The sequence below is a fragment of the Chiloscyllium plagiosum genome, chromosome 30 (assembly GCF_004010195.1).
Source record: "Chiloscyllium plagiosum isolate BGI_BamShark_2017 chromosome 30, ASM401019v2, whole genome shotgun sequence".
Taxonomy (NCBI): Eukaryota; Metazoa; Chordata; class Chondrichthyes; order Orectolobiformes; family Hemiscylliidae; genus Chiloscyllium; species Chiloscyllium plagiosum.
The window spans coordinates 39,144,053-39,161,510 of record NC_057739.1 but is presented as its reverse complement, the minus strand read 5'-3'; the positions used below and the strand labels follow the sequence as shown (position 1 = coordinate 39,161,510).

At 45.2% G+C, this 17,458-nt stretch overlaps 1 protein-coding gene across 1 annotated transcript in view; it reads left to right on the top strand.

Moving 5' to 3' along the window:
* The window catches only part of slc27a4 (solute carrier family 27 member 4), a 62,704-nt gene that overhangs the window by 21,599 nt on the left and 23,647 nt on the right, over positions 1-17,458 (top strand). The window contains exons 3-4 of the mRNA XM_043720438.1: positions 844-1,238; positions 16,967-17,128. Of these exons, the coding sequence (XP_043576373.1) occupies positions 844-1,238; positions 16,967-17,128 (557 nt within the window). The remainder of the gene's footprint in view (positions 1-843; positions 1,239-16,966; positions 17,129-17,458) is intronic.

The following is a 17,458-nucleotide window of genomic DNA, read 5'->3' as shown; positions in this document are numbered from 1 at the left end:
ATCCACCCTGCTTGTTACATCCTCAAAAAAATACTTATCAAATGAAGTTTCCCTTTCACAGCACCACGTTGACTCTTTGCAGGAGGGAGGGGTTAGGCTGGGTAACTCTGACAAGCAGCACATACCATGGGCTGAATGGCCTCTCTCTTGTCTTGTAATTTATTTTTATGATTTCAAGATTCCAAGGGAAAAGAACCTGCTGTAGACGCAACGCCAATAGTCGAAGAGTGTGGTACTGGAAAAGCATAGCCGGTCAGGCAGCATCAGAGGAGCAGGAGAGTCGGTGTTTCCAGCATAAGGCCTTCATTAGGAGCTTATGGTGGAAACTCGATTCTCATGCTCCTTGGATACTGCATGACCTGCTGTGCTTTTCCAGCACCACACTCTTCGACTCTGATCTCCAGCATCTGCAGTCCTCACTTTCTCCTAGTTGATTTAAGTGCCAATAATGCAGGGCAAGGTTACCCATGCGGTCATGAAGTGAATGAATTGGCCCTTTGTTTTAGGAGCTGGTTGTCAGTATTTGTTGGTCAATGGACCGACTGAACTCCTCTCTACAGCTCTTCTTGTCATCTCTGTGAGAGAAGACAGGGGCAGCAGAGTATTGGATGATCTTGAGGGTAGAATGTCGGAACAGATGACAAGTTGGGGTTAGTGAGGGAATGAGTGATGGTTTCAGCAGTTGGGAGCAATCTGGAATTGTCCGATGGGATCCAATGGATGTGGAGTGGGAAGAGTGTTGGAGATGTTTTACTACCCAGTGTTGGAGGGACCAGGAATGCGCTCTCTCTTTCTCTCTGTGTTCACGTTCCTGTCTCTTGTTTTTCTCTCCTTCTCCCGCAGTGCCGCAGGGGTCCTCCTCAAAGTCAAGCTCAACGTGAGGCGCAACTTGAAGCTGAACAACACAATTCCGAAAATCTTCCACGAAGTGGTCCAGAGGCACCCGGACAAGATTGCACTCATTTTCGAGGGGACTGGCGTCGCCTGGAGTTTCCGGGACCTGGATGAGTTCTCCAACCGAGTGGCCAACTGTTTCCGGGAGCAGGGCTTCCGCACCGGCGACGTGGTGGCGCTGTTCATGGAGAGCAGGAGCGAGTATGTGGGACTGTGGCTGGGGATGGCCAAGATTGGTGTGGAGGTGGCACTGATTAACTTCAATCTGCGGATGGACGCACTGGCGCACTGCATCAACATCTCCAGAGCCAAGGCCATTGTGTTCGGGGGCGAACTGAACACTGGTAAGTGCAAGGCTATAGCTTTAATAAGCAAGAGGAGCCAGAAAAGGCTTGTCATGGAATCCCTACAGTGTAGGAAAGGGCCATTCAGCCCACCCAGTCTGCACACTGACCCTCCATAGACCATCCCACTCAGACCCAGTGCACCAGCCATCTCCATTGCTCTGCAATTCCTACGGCCAATCTACCTAACCTGCACTCTACAGGGTAATTTAGCATGACCCATCTATCTAACCTGCATATGACAGGGCAATGTTCCATCCCATTCTACCTAACCTGCACACTACAGGGCAATTTCCCATGGCCAGGCCACCAAACCCGGCATTATTTGGAAGGAAACCGGAGCACCCGGAGGAAACCCATCCCGACACAGGCAGTTGCCCGAGGTTGGGATGGAACCCGGACACCTGGCGCTGTGAGGCAGCCGTGTTAACCACTGAGCCACCATGCCACTGTCGAGTTAAAGTGACTTACCTGAGACCAATTCTAAAATAAGAGAATACAGAGGAACCTCGATTATCTGAATGACACGGGCAGGGAGTGTTTTGTTCAGATAATTGGATACTGGATAACACAGTTTAGCCAAGCGTTGGGACCTTGCGATCTTGTTCGGAGAATCTGAAATTTGGATAATCAAATGCCGTATAATCGAGGGTCGTCTGTAAATATAAATGCCATACAGCAGCCTGACCCCAGTTCTTTGGCTACACAAGCTGTCAGAATGTGTCGAATGTGTAAGGCTGAGAGGATGTTATATTTGATACCATGCAAAGCTTCCAACCTCCTATTTGTGTCATCGTGTAATCACACTTACTCCCACCTCCATATTATCATCCAAACTTTGCCCCATCCCAGCTCATCTGCTGCCAAATTCCTCTCTCATGCAATCAACACTGCCTGGGGTCAACTGTTCTGACATTCTACCCTCCGCAAACTCGAGCTCATCCAATACTCTGCTGCCCCTGTCTCCGCTCACAGCAGGTCCTGTTGCCCACCCACCCCCGCTGGGGGCACACTGGCTCCTTATTTTAACATTGCTCTCCTTGTTTTCAAATCTGTCCATCTCCCCCCGTCCCTATCATCCCCACCACCTGGAAACAATGGAAATAGGAACAGGAGGAGGCCGTTTGGCCCATCGTGCCTGCTGTACCATTCTGTGTGGTTATGGCTGATCATCCAACTCAGTCCCGTGTTCACACATTCCCCCCACACCCTTTGATCCCTTCAGCCCTAAGAACTGTATCCACCTCCTCCTTGAAAACTACTCTGAGATACCTCTCTAGTTTGAAACATCTTGAATTTGATTGCCCACCATTGGTGGATGCACCTTCAGTTGCCTGGGCCCCAAAATCTGACAGTCCCTCTCTACACTTCTCCACCTCTCTAACCTGCCTTTGTCCTAAAAACCATTTATTCAAACCTACCCCTTTGACCAAACTTTTCGTCATCTGACCTTGTGCAGCTGAGGGTTGTAGTTTGCTTTAACAGACAATCGTGAGTTGTCTTGAGGGCGTTCACGATGTTAAAAGTGCTCTGTGACTGTAAGTTGTTGTTGTTGTCTGTTTTTTAGTGGTTGCATCAAGGTCATATTTTGCAAAAGTACCATGACTTGAAACCAGTAGACAGAAGCTAAGCAGCTTTATTCATTCAATTTGTGACTTGATCACTGAACTGAAGGTGAAAAATTATCAGCTTCATCTGTGGCTTTTGAGCTTCAGTGAACATCACTTATTCATGTTTATATCAGATGTCTACTGATCTGCCGTGTCAAAAGATGATTTCTAGTGTTTCCTGCCTTGCACAGTTTCGGATCAGGCAAGTATCATTGAAGGGTGGACCCAACAAATGCCTGAAAAAGAAAGAGAATTGCAAAAAAGTTGATTTGTATTTTTTTTGAGGCATCCCTTTTAAATTCCTCAGTTTTCAAATCCCTGTATTGCCCTTTCACAAGTTGGATGACAGTGCAGTGAGGATCAGAATATTCATTTAATGGATTTTATCTGCAGAAATACACTTTGTATATTGCGCGATCTGAATAGCACAGTGCCATTTCAGTCTGATCCCACGGTCACTTGGTATTTCAGAACTTCAGAGCTGAAAATGTGTTGCTGGAAAAGCGCAGCAGGTCAGGCAGCATCCAGGGAACAGGAGAATCGATGTTTCGGGCATAAGCCCTTCTTCAGGAATGAGGAAAGTTTGTCCAGCAGGCTAAGATAAAAGGTAACACGGTGTCGGTCTCACCCAATAGTACACTCTTTTATCAGCAATTGGAGCTTGATTGGCTATTTCAGGACAGTAAAGACTCAACTACGTTGACCATCGACCTGGAGTCACATGTAGGCCAGGCTAGAAAAGAATGGCAGATTTCCTTCCTGGAGAGATGTTTGTGGATCAGATGGGTTTTTACAGCGATCCAACAGCTTTGTGCTCATCGTTAATGAGATTAGTATTGTGTTCCTGGTTTGCTGATTAAAATTTAAATTAAATCCCTTAGCTGCTGTTGTGAGATTTGAGTTGCTATTTTCGGAGCATTAGTTCAGATCGCTAGTCTCGGTAAAGCTATTTCTCTGCTATCGTCCGGTCAAGGGGTTGCTAGAAAGTCGTCCAGGGGTAAAGTCCTGATAATGATCTAGCCTGAACTACAGCAGCCCTAACCCCTGACCTCCTGCTATCAGTCAGCCTCCACAGCATTGTCTAAGCTGGCATCCTCTGGCCTGCCTGCTGCAGGAACACACAGGAGGGAAGTGAAACTTTCCCTCCAGTCAGTTAATTCTCACTGTGTGGTTGAAGCAAGCGAGTTGCTCTAACCTCAATTGAACGCTGGTTAGGCCTCAGCTCGCACGTTGGTTATGGTTCTGGGCACCACGTTTTAGGGAAGGGGTCAAGGCCTCTGAGAGAGTGAGGGAGGTTAACTGGAATGATGGCGGAGTTGAGGATCTTCACTTGGACGGATAGACTGGAGAAGTTGGTGCTATACTCAGCAGAGATGGCGATGAGATTAGACTGTGTGTCCAAGAGTGTCAGGGATGATCGTGACAAAGTAAATCAGACAGAACTGTTCCCAGGCGAAGGGACAGTTGTTAAGGTTGTATTAAGAACAAAGAACAATACAGCACAGGAACAGGCCCTTCAGCCCTCCAAGCCTGCGCTGACACATTTTGCTTGTCCACACTAAAACTGTCTTGACTTAAAGGATTCATATTCCCTTCCTATTCCCTCCTCAGATGACTCGGGGTGTCTTACAGAAACATATAAAATTATGAAGGAAATAGATAAGAGAGAAGTGGAGAGGATGTTTCCACTGGCAGGTGAAAGTAGGATCAGCAGGCGTAGCCTCAAAGTTAAGGGAGCAGATTTAGGACTGAATTGAGAAGGAACGTCTCACCCAGTGGGTTGTGAATCTATGGAATTCCCTGCCCAATGAAGTGGTTGAAGCCTCCTCAGTAAATGTTTTTAAAGCAAAGATAGATCATTTTTTGACCAGTAAAGGAATTAAAGGTTATAGGGAAGGGATAGGTAAGTGGAGCTGAGGCCACAAAAAAAGATCAGCCATAATCTAATCCTAGTTCTTATGTTCTTAGTCATGTATTTGTCCAGGTGTTTCTTGAATTACCCATGTTTTCCAATTTTTAAAAATTCATTCATGGGATGAGGGTGTCATTGGTTGGCCTGGTTAATTGCCCATCCCCGAGGGCAGTTAAGAGCCAACCACATTGCTGTGGGTCTGGAATCACATGTAGGCCAGACCAGGTAAGGACGGCAGATTCCTTCCCTAGAGGTCATTAGTGAAGCAGATAGGTTTTTTTTCACAAAGGACAATGAATGCATGGTCATCATTAGATACCCAATTCCAGGAGATTATTTTTAATTGAATTCAAATTCCTCCACCTGGTGTGGCGGGATTTGTACCGAGGTCCCCAGAATGTTACCTGTGGTTGACTGACTGCCCCCTAAAATGGCCATTGGGACAAAGTAGTATTGTCATTGGTCTGGAGTCACGTGTAAACCAACCTGAATAAGGAGAGATGATTTCCTTCCATGAAGGGTATAAGTGAGCCTTTTTTTTTAATGACAATCTGGTCATTTCGTGACCCCTAATGAGACTCAAATTTTATTCCAGGTTTAATTAATTGAATTTGAATTCCTCCAGCTGTCAGGCTGGTATATATTTTTTGAATGCGTCTGTTTGAAGTGTGAGTCTGGGTTGTTGGATTAGCCTAATAACACTCCCATTGTACTCCTACTGCTGCAACACTGCACCCAGCATGAATACACCATGGCCTGTCTCCTGTTCCAGTTCTCCTTCAGCCTCGCTGTGTGAGGTTGAGCCTTTACTTCCTGTTTACTCTGGCTGGTTCCGTCATGTTGAAACAAATCCTGGAGGAATTACGCTGAAAGTGTTGCAAAGTCATTTCAAGTAGGCTTCTCGCAGCAGGCAGAGAGGGATTGTGGTTTCATCTGATCCATTTCAGTTCGTCTCCGAGATAAATCTGTCTCTGTGTCTCTGTGTCTCTGTGTCTCTGTGTGTCTCTGTGTGTCTCTGTGTGTCTCTGTGTGTCTCTGTGTCTCTGTGTCTCTGTGTCTCTGTGTCTCTGTGTCTCTGTGTCTCTGTGTCTCTGTGTCTCTCTGTGTCTCTCTGTGTGTCTCTGTGTGTCTCTGTGTCTCTGTGTCTCTGTGTCTCTGTGTCTCTGTGTCTCTCTGTCTCTCTCACTCTGTCTCTCTCACTCTGTCTCTCTCACTCTGTCATCTCGATTCATCTTTTTATATAAATGTGAATGTACCTCTCATCTATATCTCTATTTCTCGATATATACTATACCTATCTCTCTCTACAGATATCTATCTATAGCTCTATCTCTCACTGAAGGTAACTATCTATATTTCTACATATTATTTTTGTCTCTTCTGCTCTCTCTGTAACTCTAGATATGCATCTATACCTCTATATTGTATATGTCTCTACCTCTTTCTCTGTACCTCTCTCTACAGATATCTATATCTCTATATTGTATATGTCTATGTTTCTCTCTACAGATAATTCTCTGTGACTGTCTCTCTAGAGATATCTATCTATACTTCTATATTGTACATGTCTCTATCTCTCTCTTTCTATATCTCTCTCTATAGATAATCTGTCTGTATCTCTATATATTTGAATATCTGCAGCAGATTTTGCCATGACATCATTCACTTTCATTGAATTGATGTAGTTTGTGGTGGGGGCAAATGATACTGACTGTAGGGCAGAGAGCCAGGAGGGTACATGGCTGTAGGCAGCATTACTGAGATGTAATGGAAAAGTCAGAGAGTGGGAGCTGCCACAGAGATACTGTTTAAAAATCTCACAACACCAGGTTATAGTCCCAATTATCTACTCTACAACCACCTGATGAAGGAGCAGTGCTGCAGAAGCCAGTGCATCCAAATAAATCTGTTGGACTATAACCTGGTGTGTGATTTTTAACTTTGTCCACCCCAGTCCAACACTGACATCTCCACATCAATAGAGATACTGTTTGTGCTGGAATCGGGGAGTGAGGAAGGTATGTGTGTCGATGGAATCTGGGGTCATCTGAGGTCGCTGGGGCAATTTGGTTGGAAGGTGTCCGGAGTGACCTTTAGATGGAGTATAGCAGTGGAAATTACTAATGTAGAGCCAAAAGCCCTGGGGCAGCTGAAGCAGAAACATGACCCAGGAAGAAAAGCATGCAGCTAGGTGGGAAGTTGTGGAACTAGAATTGAATGTCTTCCTGAGCTGGGAGCCAGGCAGTTGTGGGGGGAGGTGCTTGCAGAATCTCTGTGGCTGGGGAGGTGAGGGTGGCTGGCAATTTTAAACTCCCATCTGAAATGGGTATAAAGTGAGGTTGGTGCCCTGCCAGCCCACATTACAAGCTGCGCTCGGTGACTGAACCATTGTCAGTCCAGGACTTCATTGAAATCTGGTTTACAATCCGTGAGGCAGCAACTTGCAGGACAGACCAATGGACTCTCCAGCAACTGGAATCTCATGTGCCTTTTTCACAGGAATGTACAAACCAAACATTGTTGTAGGGAGGACGTGGAGAGAGTGCCGTAAGCGTGGTTCCAGGAGTGAGGAACTTTCATTCTGAAAATAGGTTGAAAAAATGTTGAGGGAAGAAGACAGAGGAGTTGGTGGAGGTTTTCAAAATCAGGAGGGGTCTGGACAGAGTAGACAGAGAAAAGCTGTTCCTGCTCATAAAAGGAACAAGAGGGCATAGAGTTAAAGTGATGCACAGATGAAGTGTGGTGATGTGAGGGGGCAGAAAACATTTTCTCACAAAAGATGAGTGTGGTTCGGATCTGGAATGTACTGACTGGAAATATGGTGGAGACAAGTTTAATTGGGGCATTCAAGAGCATTGGATGTTTGAACAGAAATAAGGACAGTATTTGGACAGCAGGGATACTGGGGATAAAAAGCAGAAGATTGTCATTCCATTAATAGAAGGGGTTGCAGATATGATGGGCTGAATGGCCTGCTTCTGCACTGTAGCAGTTGTGACCAAGTAACTGCATAGGATGTGTGCTTTACACACCAACGTTTCCTCCTCCGTGATGCCTTTAGTATTGATGTGCAGGTGCCAGTGTTGGGCTGGGGTGGACAAAGTTAAGAATCTCACTACACCAGGTTATAGTCCAACAGGTTTACTTGGAAGTACAAGCTTTCAGAGCGCTGCTGTACGGCTGGAGGTGATGCCAGTTTCTTGTTCTTGGTCTGCATGTGGGTGGTGTAGTTCCATCGCCTCGTCTGCTCGGTAGTGTCTTGTACTTCCAAATAAACCTGTTGCACTGTAGCCTTGTGATATGTGGCCTTTATCGTCATTGAATCCCTACAGTGTGGAAACAGGCCATTCGGCCCAACAAGTCCACACCGATCCTCTGAAGTGTATCCCACCCTGACTCATTCCCCTACTGTATTACTCTACATTTCCCAAGACTAATGCAGCTAATCTACAGTAATGATCAGCTGAGATATCATCAGTGATGGAAAATGGCGTCGGTCACGCCCTTGTGGGTAATCCATATTCGTACCTCACTCAGTCCAACATCAAAATCAAGGCTGAACCTCCAGGAGGTAAAAACAATGACTGCAGAGGCTGGAAACCATAGCACAGCAGTTCGAGGAGCAGTCCTCCAGTGCTATACTGAGGGAGTGCTGCACTGTTGGAGGTGCTGCTTTTTTTCAAAGCGGTGTTAAACTGAGAGCCTGTCTGCCTTCTCAAGTGGACATAAAACATTCAGCTCTTGGAAGAAGGCTATGGCACTCTGGTGACCAGCATTGTCCCCTAAATGGGGATGGCAGGACTGATGTCTGAAAAACAGAAACTGGATAAGTTAGGGCAATGTTCATGGGAGTGAGGGAAGGGAGGCAAGATCTTAGAAACCCATAAAATTTTAACAGGTCTAGATAGGGTCAACACAGGAAGGATGTTCCTGATGACAGGGGAATCCAGCACCAGGGGTCACAGTTTATGGATAAGGGATAGGCCATTTAGGACTGAGATGAGGAGAAATGTCTTCATCCAGAGAATGGGGAGCCTGTGGAATTCTCTACCACTATAAGTAGCTGAGGCCAAAACGTTGATGTTTTCATGAAGAAGTTAGATATAGTTCTTAATGTTAAAGGAATCAAAGGGTCTGGGGGAGAAAGGGGAGAACACGGCATTGAGTTGGACGATCAGCCACGATCACATTGAATGACAGAGCAGGCTGGAGGGGCTAAATGCCCTACTCCTGTTTTCTATGTTTCTAAATTTGATCTGTCATCAGCGCATGGGAACTTGCTGTCTGCACATTGACGGCTGTGTTTCCTTCATCACAGCATTTTCCAAGAACTCTGTTGACTGTCAGGGGCTTTGGGATGTCCTGGAGTCATAAAAGGTGCTTTATCTTCTTTCTGTGTGAACATTGTGCTGTGAAATTTGGGTATTGACTATTCCTCAGTCTTGTTCCTCTTCAATTTCTATCGGTGAAAAAGCTACTTCTGGCAATAGTTGCGATTTTTAACGTGTGAAGTATGATTTGGCAGGCAGGTTTGTCGCCCCAGTATCTGCCCACTTCATCCTGATTATTTATTTATTTGTTAAGCACTGCTTTCTGTTGTTGGAAACAGGTTTCCAGTCTGCCTCAGCTGATATGGGATTCGAACTCCCTGCTGCTGGCATTATTGTGAACCACGTGATGATCATCGAATGTTAATGAAGGCGAGAAAATGACAGTGTGCAATTTGCACAGATGCTGCATTTTCCATTGACGCCTGAATAATAAACACTTCCCAAGTTATAATTAAACCAAGAGGGAGACAGACAGGTAGGATTTCCCCCCCCCCCCCCACCCCCCCACACCTCCCCAGGGCTAAATAACAGCAGTCCTGAAAATACGCATTCTAATATTTCAAATTAACATTTTGTGCTACACATGCCAGGCTATGACCATCTCTAAGAAGAGACAATCTAACCACTGCCCCCTTGACATTCAATGGTGTGATCATTGCTGAATCCTCCATTAACAATATTCTTGGAGTTACCGTTGACCTGTAACTCAATGTCATATAAATATGTTCTTGTATAAATACAATGGCAGCAAGAGCAGGTCAGAGGTTAGGAATACTGTGGCGTATAACTCACCTCCTGACTTCCCAAAGCCTGTCCACCATCTACAAGGACCAAGTCAGGAGTGTTTTGGAATACTCCCCAGTTGCCTGGATGGGTGTAGCCCCAACAATACTCAAGAAGCTTGACACCATCCAGGACAAAGCAGCCCACTTGATTGGCACTGCATTCACAAATATTCACTCCCTCCATCATCAATGCTGAGTAGCAGCAGTGTGTGTGTTATCTACAAAAAGCAGTACAGACATTCACCAAAGATCCTTAGACAGCACCTTCCAAACCCACAACTGTATCCGTCTGGAAGGACAAGATAACAGATACATGGAAACACCCAAGCACCTGTAAGATCCCCTTCAAGACACTCACCATCCTGATTTGGAAATATATCATTGTTCCTTCGATATCATTGGTCAAAATCCTGGAATTCCCTCCCTAAGGACATTGACGATCGACACACAGCTGAAATATCACAATTCTTCAACAAAGCTTTAAAAGCTCGTGTTTATAATGAAAATCATTTGAATTTAGATGGAGACATTTTCAATAGAAATATCTGTTGTGAATGAGTTGCAGACCTCCTGCCACTAGGCAGCGCTGGTTCCTGTCACAGTCAATGAACTCTCACTCCAACCATGTATGGGTTGCCAATGCAAAAAATACATATTTGGAATGGTAGCACAGTGAATCCTCTCGAAAATAAATGCTTTTTTACAGAGTTCAAGTCCACGCATTTTAGTGAGAGCTCTATTTCAATTAGCGACACTCAATAAAACCCAACACGTACTGATTACTAGCTCCCTATTTTTATACAACCAACCCTCTCCAAATGAACCCTTAACTAATATAGTGATCATGCGTTGCCTTGTTCCATAGAGGCTTTGACCTTATTAAATAACCTGAGCTACAAATCTTCTCAAACCTCACTGGTTATGTTACTGGATGTCTATTCAAGAGACCCCACTTTGGTGGAGAATTTAGATTCAATTAATTCAGTTCCCCAAGGGTCAGCATTGGAACCCTTGCTTTTCCTGATACACTTTAATGATTTGAATGTTGGTGTGCTGCGGACAATTTGAAAGTTTGCAGATGACGCAAAACGTGGAGAATTTGTAAACTGAGAGGACAGCGTACCCTTTCATAACGTGATACACAAGTTGGTGGAGTGGATGCATAGGTAGCAGAGGAGGTTCAATATAGGAAAGAGTGGGGTGATGTTCTTTTATATTGTCTTTCAGTGCATTTCCTGCCAAGATGTGAGTACAATCCTGAAGGTGGTGCAGGAGCTGGGTGTATGTGCACAGATCCCTGAAGGTGGTAGGACAGGTAGGGAGAGCATTTAATAAAGCATATCGTGTCCTTGGCTTTGCTAATAGGAGGATAGAGTACTGGAGCAAAGAGGTGACGTTCAACTTTTACAGGATACTGGTTAGACCTCAGCTGGAATATTGTGTACTGTTCTGGGTGCTACATCATACGGACATGAAGGAAATGGTGGTGTACTGTACAAGAATGGTTCCAGGGATGAAAAACTTTAGTTATGAGGGTGAAATGAAGAAGTTGGACTGTTCTCCTTGGAGAGGAGGAGGCTAAGAGGCGATCTGACTGAAATTTTCAACGTTGTGAGAGGAGCTGGCTAGACGAGGTAGGGAGAAGCTGTTTGCACTTGGGGAAAGGATCAAGAATGAGAGTGTAAATGGTTTGTCAAAGGAGCAAATGTGATGTAAAGAAAAAGCTTCTTCACCAGGTGAGCAGTTGGAGTTTAGAATGCATTGCCTGGAAATACAGTTCAATTGAGGCATTTGAGAGCATTTTGGATAATTAATTAATAGCAATAATGTATGAGGATGTGGCAGAAAAGCAGGAAATTGGTAATAGAACGATAACGCACAGGAACAGGCCCTTCAGCCCACAATGGCCATGCCATTGTTTCTTTTATTTCAAAAATATACTTTATTCCTGAAAATATCTTTATATACATAGTCACTGAAGCAGTTCAGTTCTTTACAGTAACGCATGAAGAACCAAACCAACGTTGGAGTTTGACTCTATCCAACAAACAAACCCAAGGCATTTCTTTCTTGTACAAGGTTATACTTGCAGATGTTTGAGGGGGTGGGAAGGATCCAATAACTGTATGGGCTGCCAATGTACTTTACCTGAAAGACGTGAGACTGAACTGTGCCCACTGCACCTTGGCAGCTGCCCCAAACATTAGTGTGTCCCTTGCTCTGGAAGACCAACAAGTTTTTGACAGACCAAAGGGCATCTTTCACTCACTAGATGGTCCTCCAGGCGCAGTCGATGTTTGTCTCAGTGTTCTGCCCCTCCCCCTCTGGGAACAGCCCAGAGAGCACATAAGGTCTGTATCCCACTCATCTCTGCTTGATAACATGTCTGTCTAAATGCTTCCTAAATATTATTGCCCATCTCTTGAAAATTGTTTGAATTCTGAAATAGTCATTGAAATCAGATAACCCAGGATTAATATTTCATATAAACATCATCTCAAGTTTTTGTTTGTCTTGAGAGTTGTGTCCAACTCTCAAGGGCTGTCACAGAAGGCTGAAGGGAATATTCATTTTTCAGAAAAATAAGGAATCTTACAAAATTAAAAGAGGAGTTGAGCCAATCTATGCATTTTCTAAATGCTTAGTTCCAAAAAACATAACTTCCAAACGTAAAGGGTCAGCTGATAATGAACATCCGAGGGTGGGGATTACGACAGACTCATCCTTTCAGAAAGTGAGCAGTATTTTAAAGTTATTCCGGTAGGAGATGTCTGTCCTTAGGAGTGTTTTTCTTCCACTTGTTATGATTCCACTGTCAGTATTGAGCTCTCTTAGTCTAAAGGATTGATGCCAGGTACAGAGTTGAGGTACCTCTTACTTTGCCTGTTTTGAATTCAACCCCAAGCAAAGAACATGTTCCATTGTCAATACAAGACTGTCTATTTACACATTTGCAAAAGAAACTGCCTCTTGTGGAGACAGCACAAGTTCATTGCGCAGCACAGTGCAACTTGCTGAGGGCCTGTTACAGTTCATTGTGATTCCATTGAACCACTAGATGTCAAGAAGCTCATTTGAAGGCTGGTACAGACACGATGGGGCGAATAGCCACGCTCTGCACCGTAACCCTTCTGTGAATTAATAAATCTGGAATAAGAATCTTGTTATCACTGACCAGGATCTACTAAGTCAGAGTAAAAGCACAACAGAATGATCAACTGTGTGACCCTTTTAAGGAAGGAAATCTGCTGTCACTGTGATTCTGACCTGCAGGTATTTGAAAAATCACACAACACCAGGTTATAGTCCAACAGGTTTATTTGGAAGCACTAGCTTTTGGAGCGCTGCTCCTTCATCAGGTAGGTGGTGGGGCAGGATCCTGCTCCACAGCTACCTGATGAAGGAGCGGCGCTCTGAAAGGCTTCCAACTAAACCTGTTGAACTATAACCTGGTGTTGTGTGTTGTTTACGTTGAGAATGTGGTGCTGGAAAAGCACAGCCGATCCAGGCAGCATCTGAGGAGCAGGAGAATTGACGTTTCGGGCAAAAGCTCTTCATCAGGAAAGATTTCCAAATAAACCCGTTGGACTATAACCTGGTGTTGTGTTTTTTAAGTTTGTCAACCCCAGTCCAACACCTACACCTACACCTACCCATCATGGTGCAGTAAAGCATTCTGTTGCACTTCAGGGACAATAAATGCTTTTCTTCCCCAGATTGAATTCTTTAAAATGGTAGAATTCCAGATTGTCAATTGTTGGGGCACTGCAGCGGGTCAGGATGGCAGTTCATGCCCACCTTCTCAAAGGCAGCTATTGTCCAGCCAGTGCCCACAAGTGAATAAAAACAAAAAATGAAAAATTGTGGCTTCCAAAATCACTTCCAGTACAAAGGCCTCGCCATGGATTACACACAGACTGATTTTAAGGCCATTATGTAAAGTGAGCAACGTTCCTCATTCAACAATCCATCCAGTCCATCCTTTCCATTGACTTCAATTGAAAGAAACGTTGAGTGAAATTCAGAAAGTCTGATTATTATGGAGCTCTGACTTGGTGTTGGTTGTATATTATTTCATGATCAGTTACATTGTGTCTCTGTGCACTGACTGCATAGTCACCTTGTACTCCTATATATAAAAGCAGAGAGAAACTGATAGTTAGGTTAAGAAGCACAGGTCTCTTATGTGTTTTTCTGAATAACAGCACTTTTTTTTTTTGGACACTGATCCAGCTCTCAGAGTGAATAGGATGTCTGACACTCCTGTTTATTCTTTGTTTTTTTTCTTCCCCACACAGTACCGCCTAATGCGGTAGTCCTTATTTTTCCCCCACACCCATTTTGTGTGTGTGCAGGTGTGAGACACAGTGAGGGACACAAGGTATACGAATCTTTATTCAATTCTCACCACCAGGAAGAAAGGAAACATCCAAGTGGCCAGTGACAAGCTGTGCCCTTCACATCAAAGGGCAATGCTGCGTGATCAAACAGTGAAGGGGAGAGCAGGGATTAAATAAAAATAGAGTTGGAGGGGGAAGTAATGCACTCCACTCCCTGCGGCACCCACCTCTCCCTGAACAGCTCATGGGTGTTAGTGGACACCATGTGCTCCTTCTCCAGAGACACCCGGGCTCTGACATAACCACGGAAGAGGGGCAGGCAGTCGGCCCCAACGACCGCCTCCATGGCCCACTACCTGGAATGACAACTTTTACACTGTATAAGGATTGGCTCCAGTTCTATCCTCCACTGCTTGGCAATATGGTGGAGATAGGGCTGCACACTGATGGAGAGGGCTCAGGGTATTTCTGAGAGTTTAGAGCTTGGATCCTTTCTGATAGTCAATTGCAACACTGAAACTGTTCATTATCTGTCTGCTTACGAATTTTGGCAGTGTTTTTAAATTCCAATGTTTAATTAGGATCAATTGGTGGGCCCACCCAATTGCACACACTCAATTAGAAAGCTCTTGTTTCCCAAACTATCTGTGTGGGGTGTAATCTGCCTGTTTACACTTTACAAATGTAAAGTCACATTGCAGGTCTGCCTCAAACTTTCTATGCGTTTTCTTTATGCTTGAGCCTTTATCTCTGTCAATTGGCTGGTCAGTTTTTGGAAGTGTGAGAGACTTTTCTCGTGTTTGCCATTTTGAGAAGGTGGGCATACACAGAATGGAACGGTTTCACAGCACCTGGAGAAAGCTGTTACGCTGTGCTGGTGGTGTGTTACAGTTCACTCGGGGAGTCTGCATTGCTGTTGCAACCTGCACTTTTCCAGGCATGTTGTATCCTGGAATGACAGCAAAGATTCTCAGTGTCCTTCCCAACACGTGGCTGATCAGGAATCTCTCCCACTCCTCCTGCTGTCTGCTGCTAGCTTCTACATTAGCTGTAGTTACTCACTACGTGATTTCAGGAAGGGATTTGTTGGTGAAGTATAAGACCAGGGACACGGTTTGGGGAACTGTTTTGAATCCAGGTTCTCATTTGAAACCCCTCAGGAAGATTTGTTCTTTTATCTTAAGCACACAACGATTAGATCACTTCCACCAGCACAGGTATTGTCATAACAGGATCACATATCTGTATTTGAGTGCCACTCTCTCGAGACTGCAAAGATAAAGGTGCTGTAAAATTAATTAGAGATTAGGGAAATGAGTGGAACAAACAAGCAGCCCACAATCCTCAGGAATGGCTCCCCGAGGATCGCTTTGTTGCTGCTCACTATCTAGTACCTTGGGACTGAAGGCGGCTATATCAAGTCAAATGGTTGTTGTTGGAGGGTGCAGCACCTAGCTTTGTTTCTGTTCCACGTTAGGGGATGTCTTGTTAAAGGAGAGCATCTTGATCTGAGCACAGCCCATTGAGGAAGCGCACAGCCCAGAGGGCCCGATATATCACAGTCACTGCCAGTTCACCAGCCTCTGGGTTGAGTCCGTGTTGCTGGCTCAGTTTTGTCTGCTCCCACCCTTGCTGTCAGGGCCTGTCCCCTGTACCCGTGTGCATGGGTAACACAATCACCTCCTGAACTCCAGCCCCACGTCAGAGGCTTGAGTGCAGAATCCATCTGGATCCTCCAGTCCTGTCTCCCCACCACCCCCCCCCACCCAAGCAGCAATAATCCATGACCCCCTTGATGCTTGGACTCAGCCTTGACTCTATTCAAAGACCCAGTCTCTCCTGTCTGGGGAAGATAATTCGAGAGAATGAAGACCCTCTGAGAGAAAGGAATTCTCCTCCCTCTTCACCTTAAATCCAGCTTATAGTCCAACAGATTTATTTGGAAGTACTAGCTTTCAGAGCGCTGTTCCTTCGTCAGGTATAAACCTGTCAGACTATAACCTGGTGTTGTGTGATTTTTAACTTTGTCCACCCCAGTCCAACACCGGCACATCTTCATCATTCAGCTGAAAGGGAGACCTCTTATTTTTAAAACTGGCTCAACTTAACCCTCCCCACAACCACCACCATTAAGGGAAAAAAATTTCTCGGCATCCACACCTGAGTACCTGACATGTTTCTTTTGGTGGGAGCTTACTGTGTGTGAATTAAATGAGATTGGAGATTGAGAGGAGACTGTATTGATTCTCCAGGGGCTTGCCTGAGGAAATGTGGTAAGGTCATTTCCCCTTTTCGCAGAGCCTAGGTACAGAAGGCGTCCTCTTTGAGGAAAGGGTCACCCATTTGAGACCGATAAAGACAGTTTTTTTTTAAGGTAATTAATCAGTGGAGTTCTTTACCATGGAGGGTTGTTGAGAGTCCCTAAGTGTATTCAAGGCTGAGAGAGATTTTTAATCAGTACGGGGAATGGGGGAATGGCAGAAAAGTGGAGGTGAGGATTGTCAGAGCAGCCACTGAAAGGCATTGCAGACTCGATGGGCTGAATGGCCTTCTTTTACTCCAATGTTTAATTATCCTTTTGTGGTGCACGTGGAATTATCTGTCATGGATGGGACATTAGGAAAATGATCAAACTCGCAGCCTCACCCTGGCTGGTCGGAGTATGAATTGTGGAGGGTCTGACATTGGGAAATGCCAAATGCTGAGAGTCTGTCTTCACTTTCCCTCTTTTTGTTTTGCTTTCTGAACAGCCCTGAAGGAGATCCATACGCTGCTGGGCAAATCCATCTCCCTCTACTGCTGTGGAGAGCCCGATTCCTCGGAGGTGCTTCCCGGTACGGAAAACCTCGATCATCTGCTGGAGGCTACGTCAAGCCGGCCCCCTCCCCCGCTCCAGAGCCGAGGATTCACAGGTACCAGCCTCGGGGAACAGGGCAATCCCGTCTGTCCCAATCCATTCAGAGGACACCAGAACATCGCTCAAAGCCCTGATGGAAATATAGAGAATAGGGACAGGAATAGTCCATTCGGCCCTTCGACCCTGCTCCTGCATACAGTATGATCATGGCTGATCATCTAACTAGGTCCCCTGTTCCCAGTTTCTCCCCAGGCCCTTTGATCTCTTTAGCCTGAAGAACTATATCTAACTCCCTCTTGAAAACATTCTGGCCTCCTCCACTCCCTGTGGCAGAGAATTCCTCACTCTCTGGGTGAAGATGTTTCTCCTCATGTTAGTGCTAAAT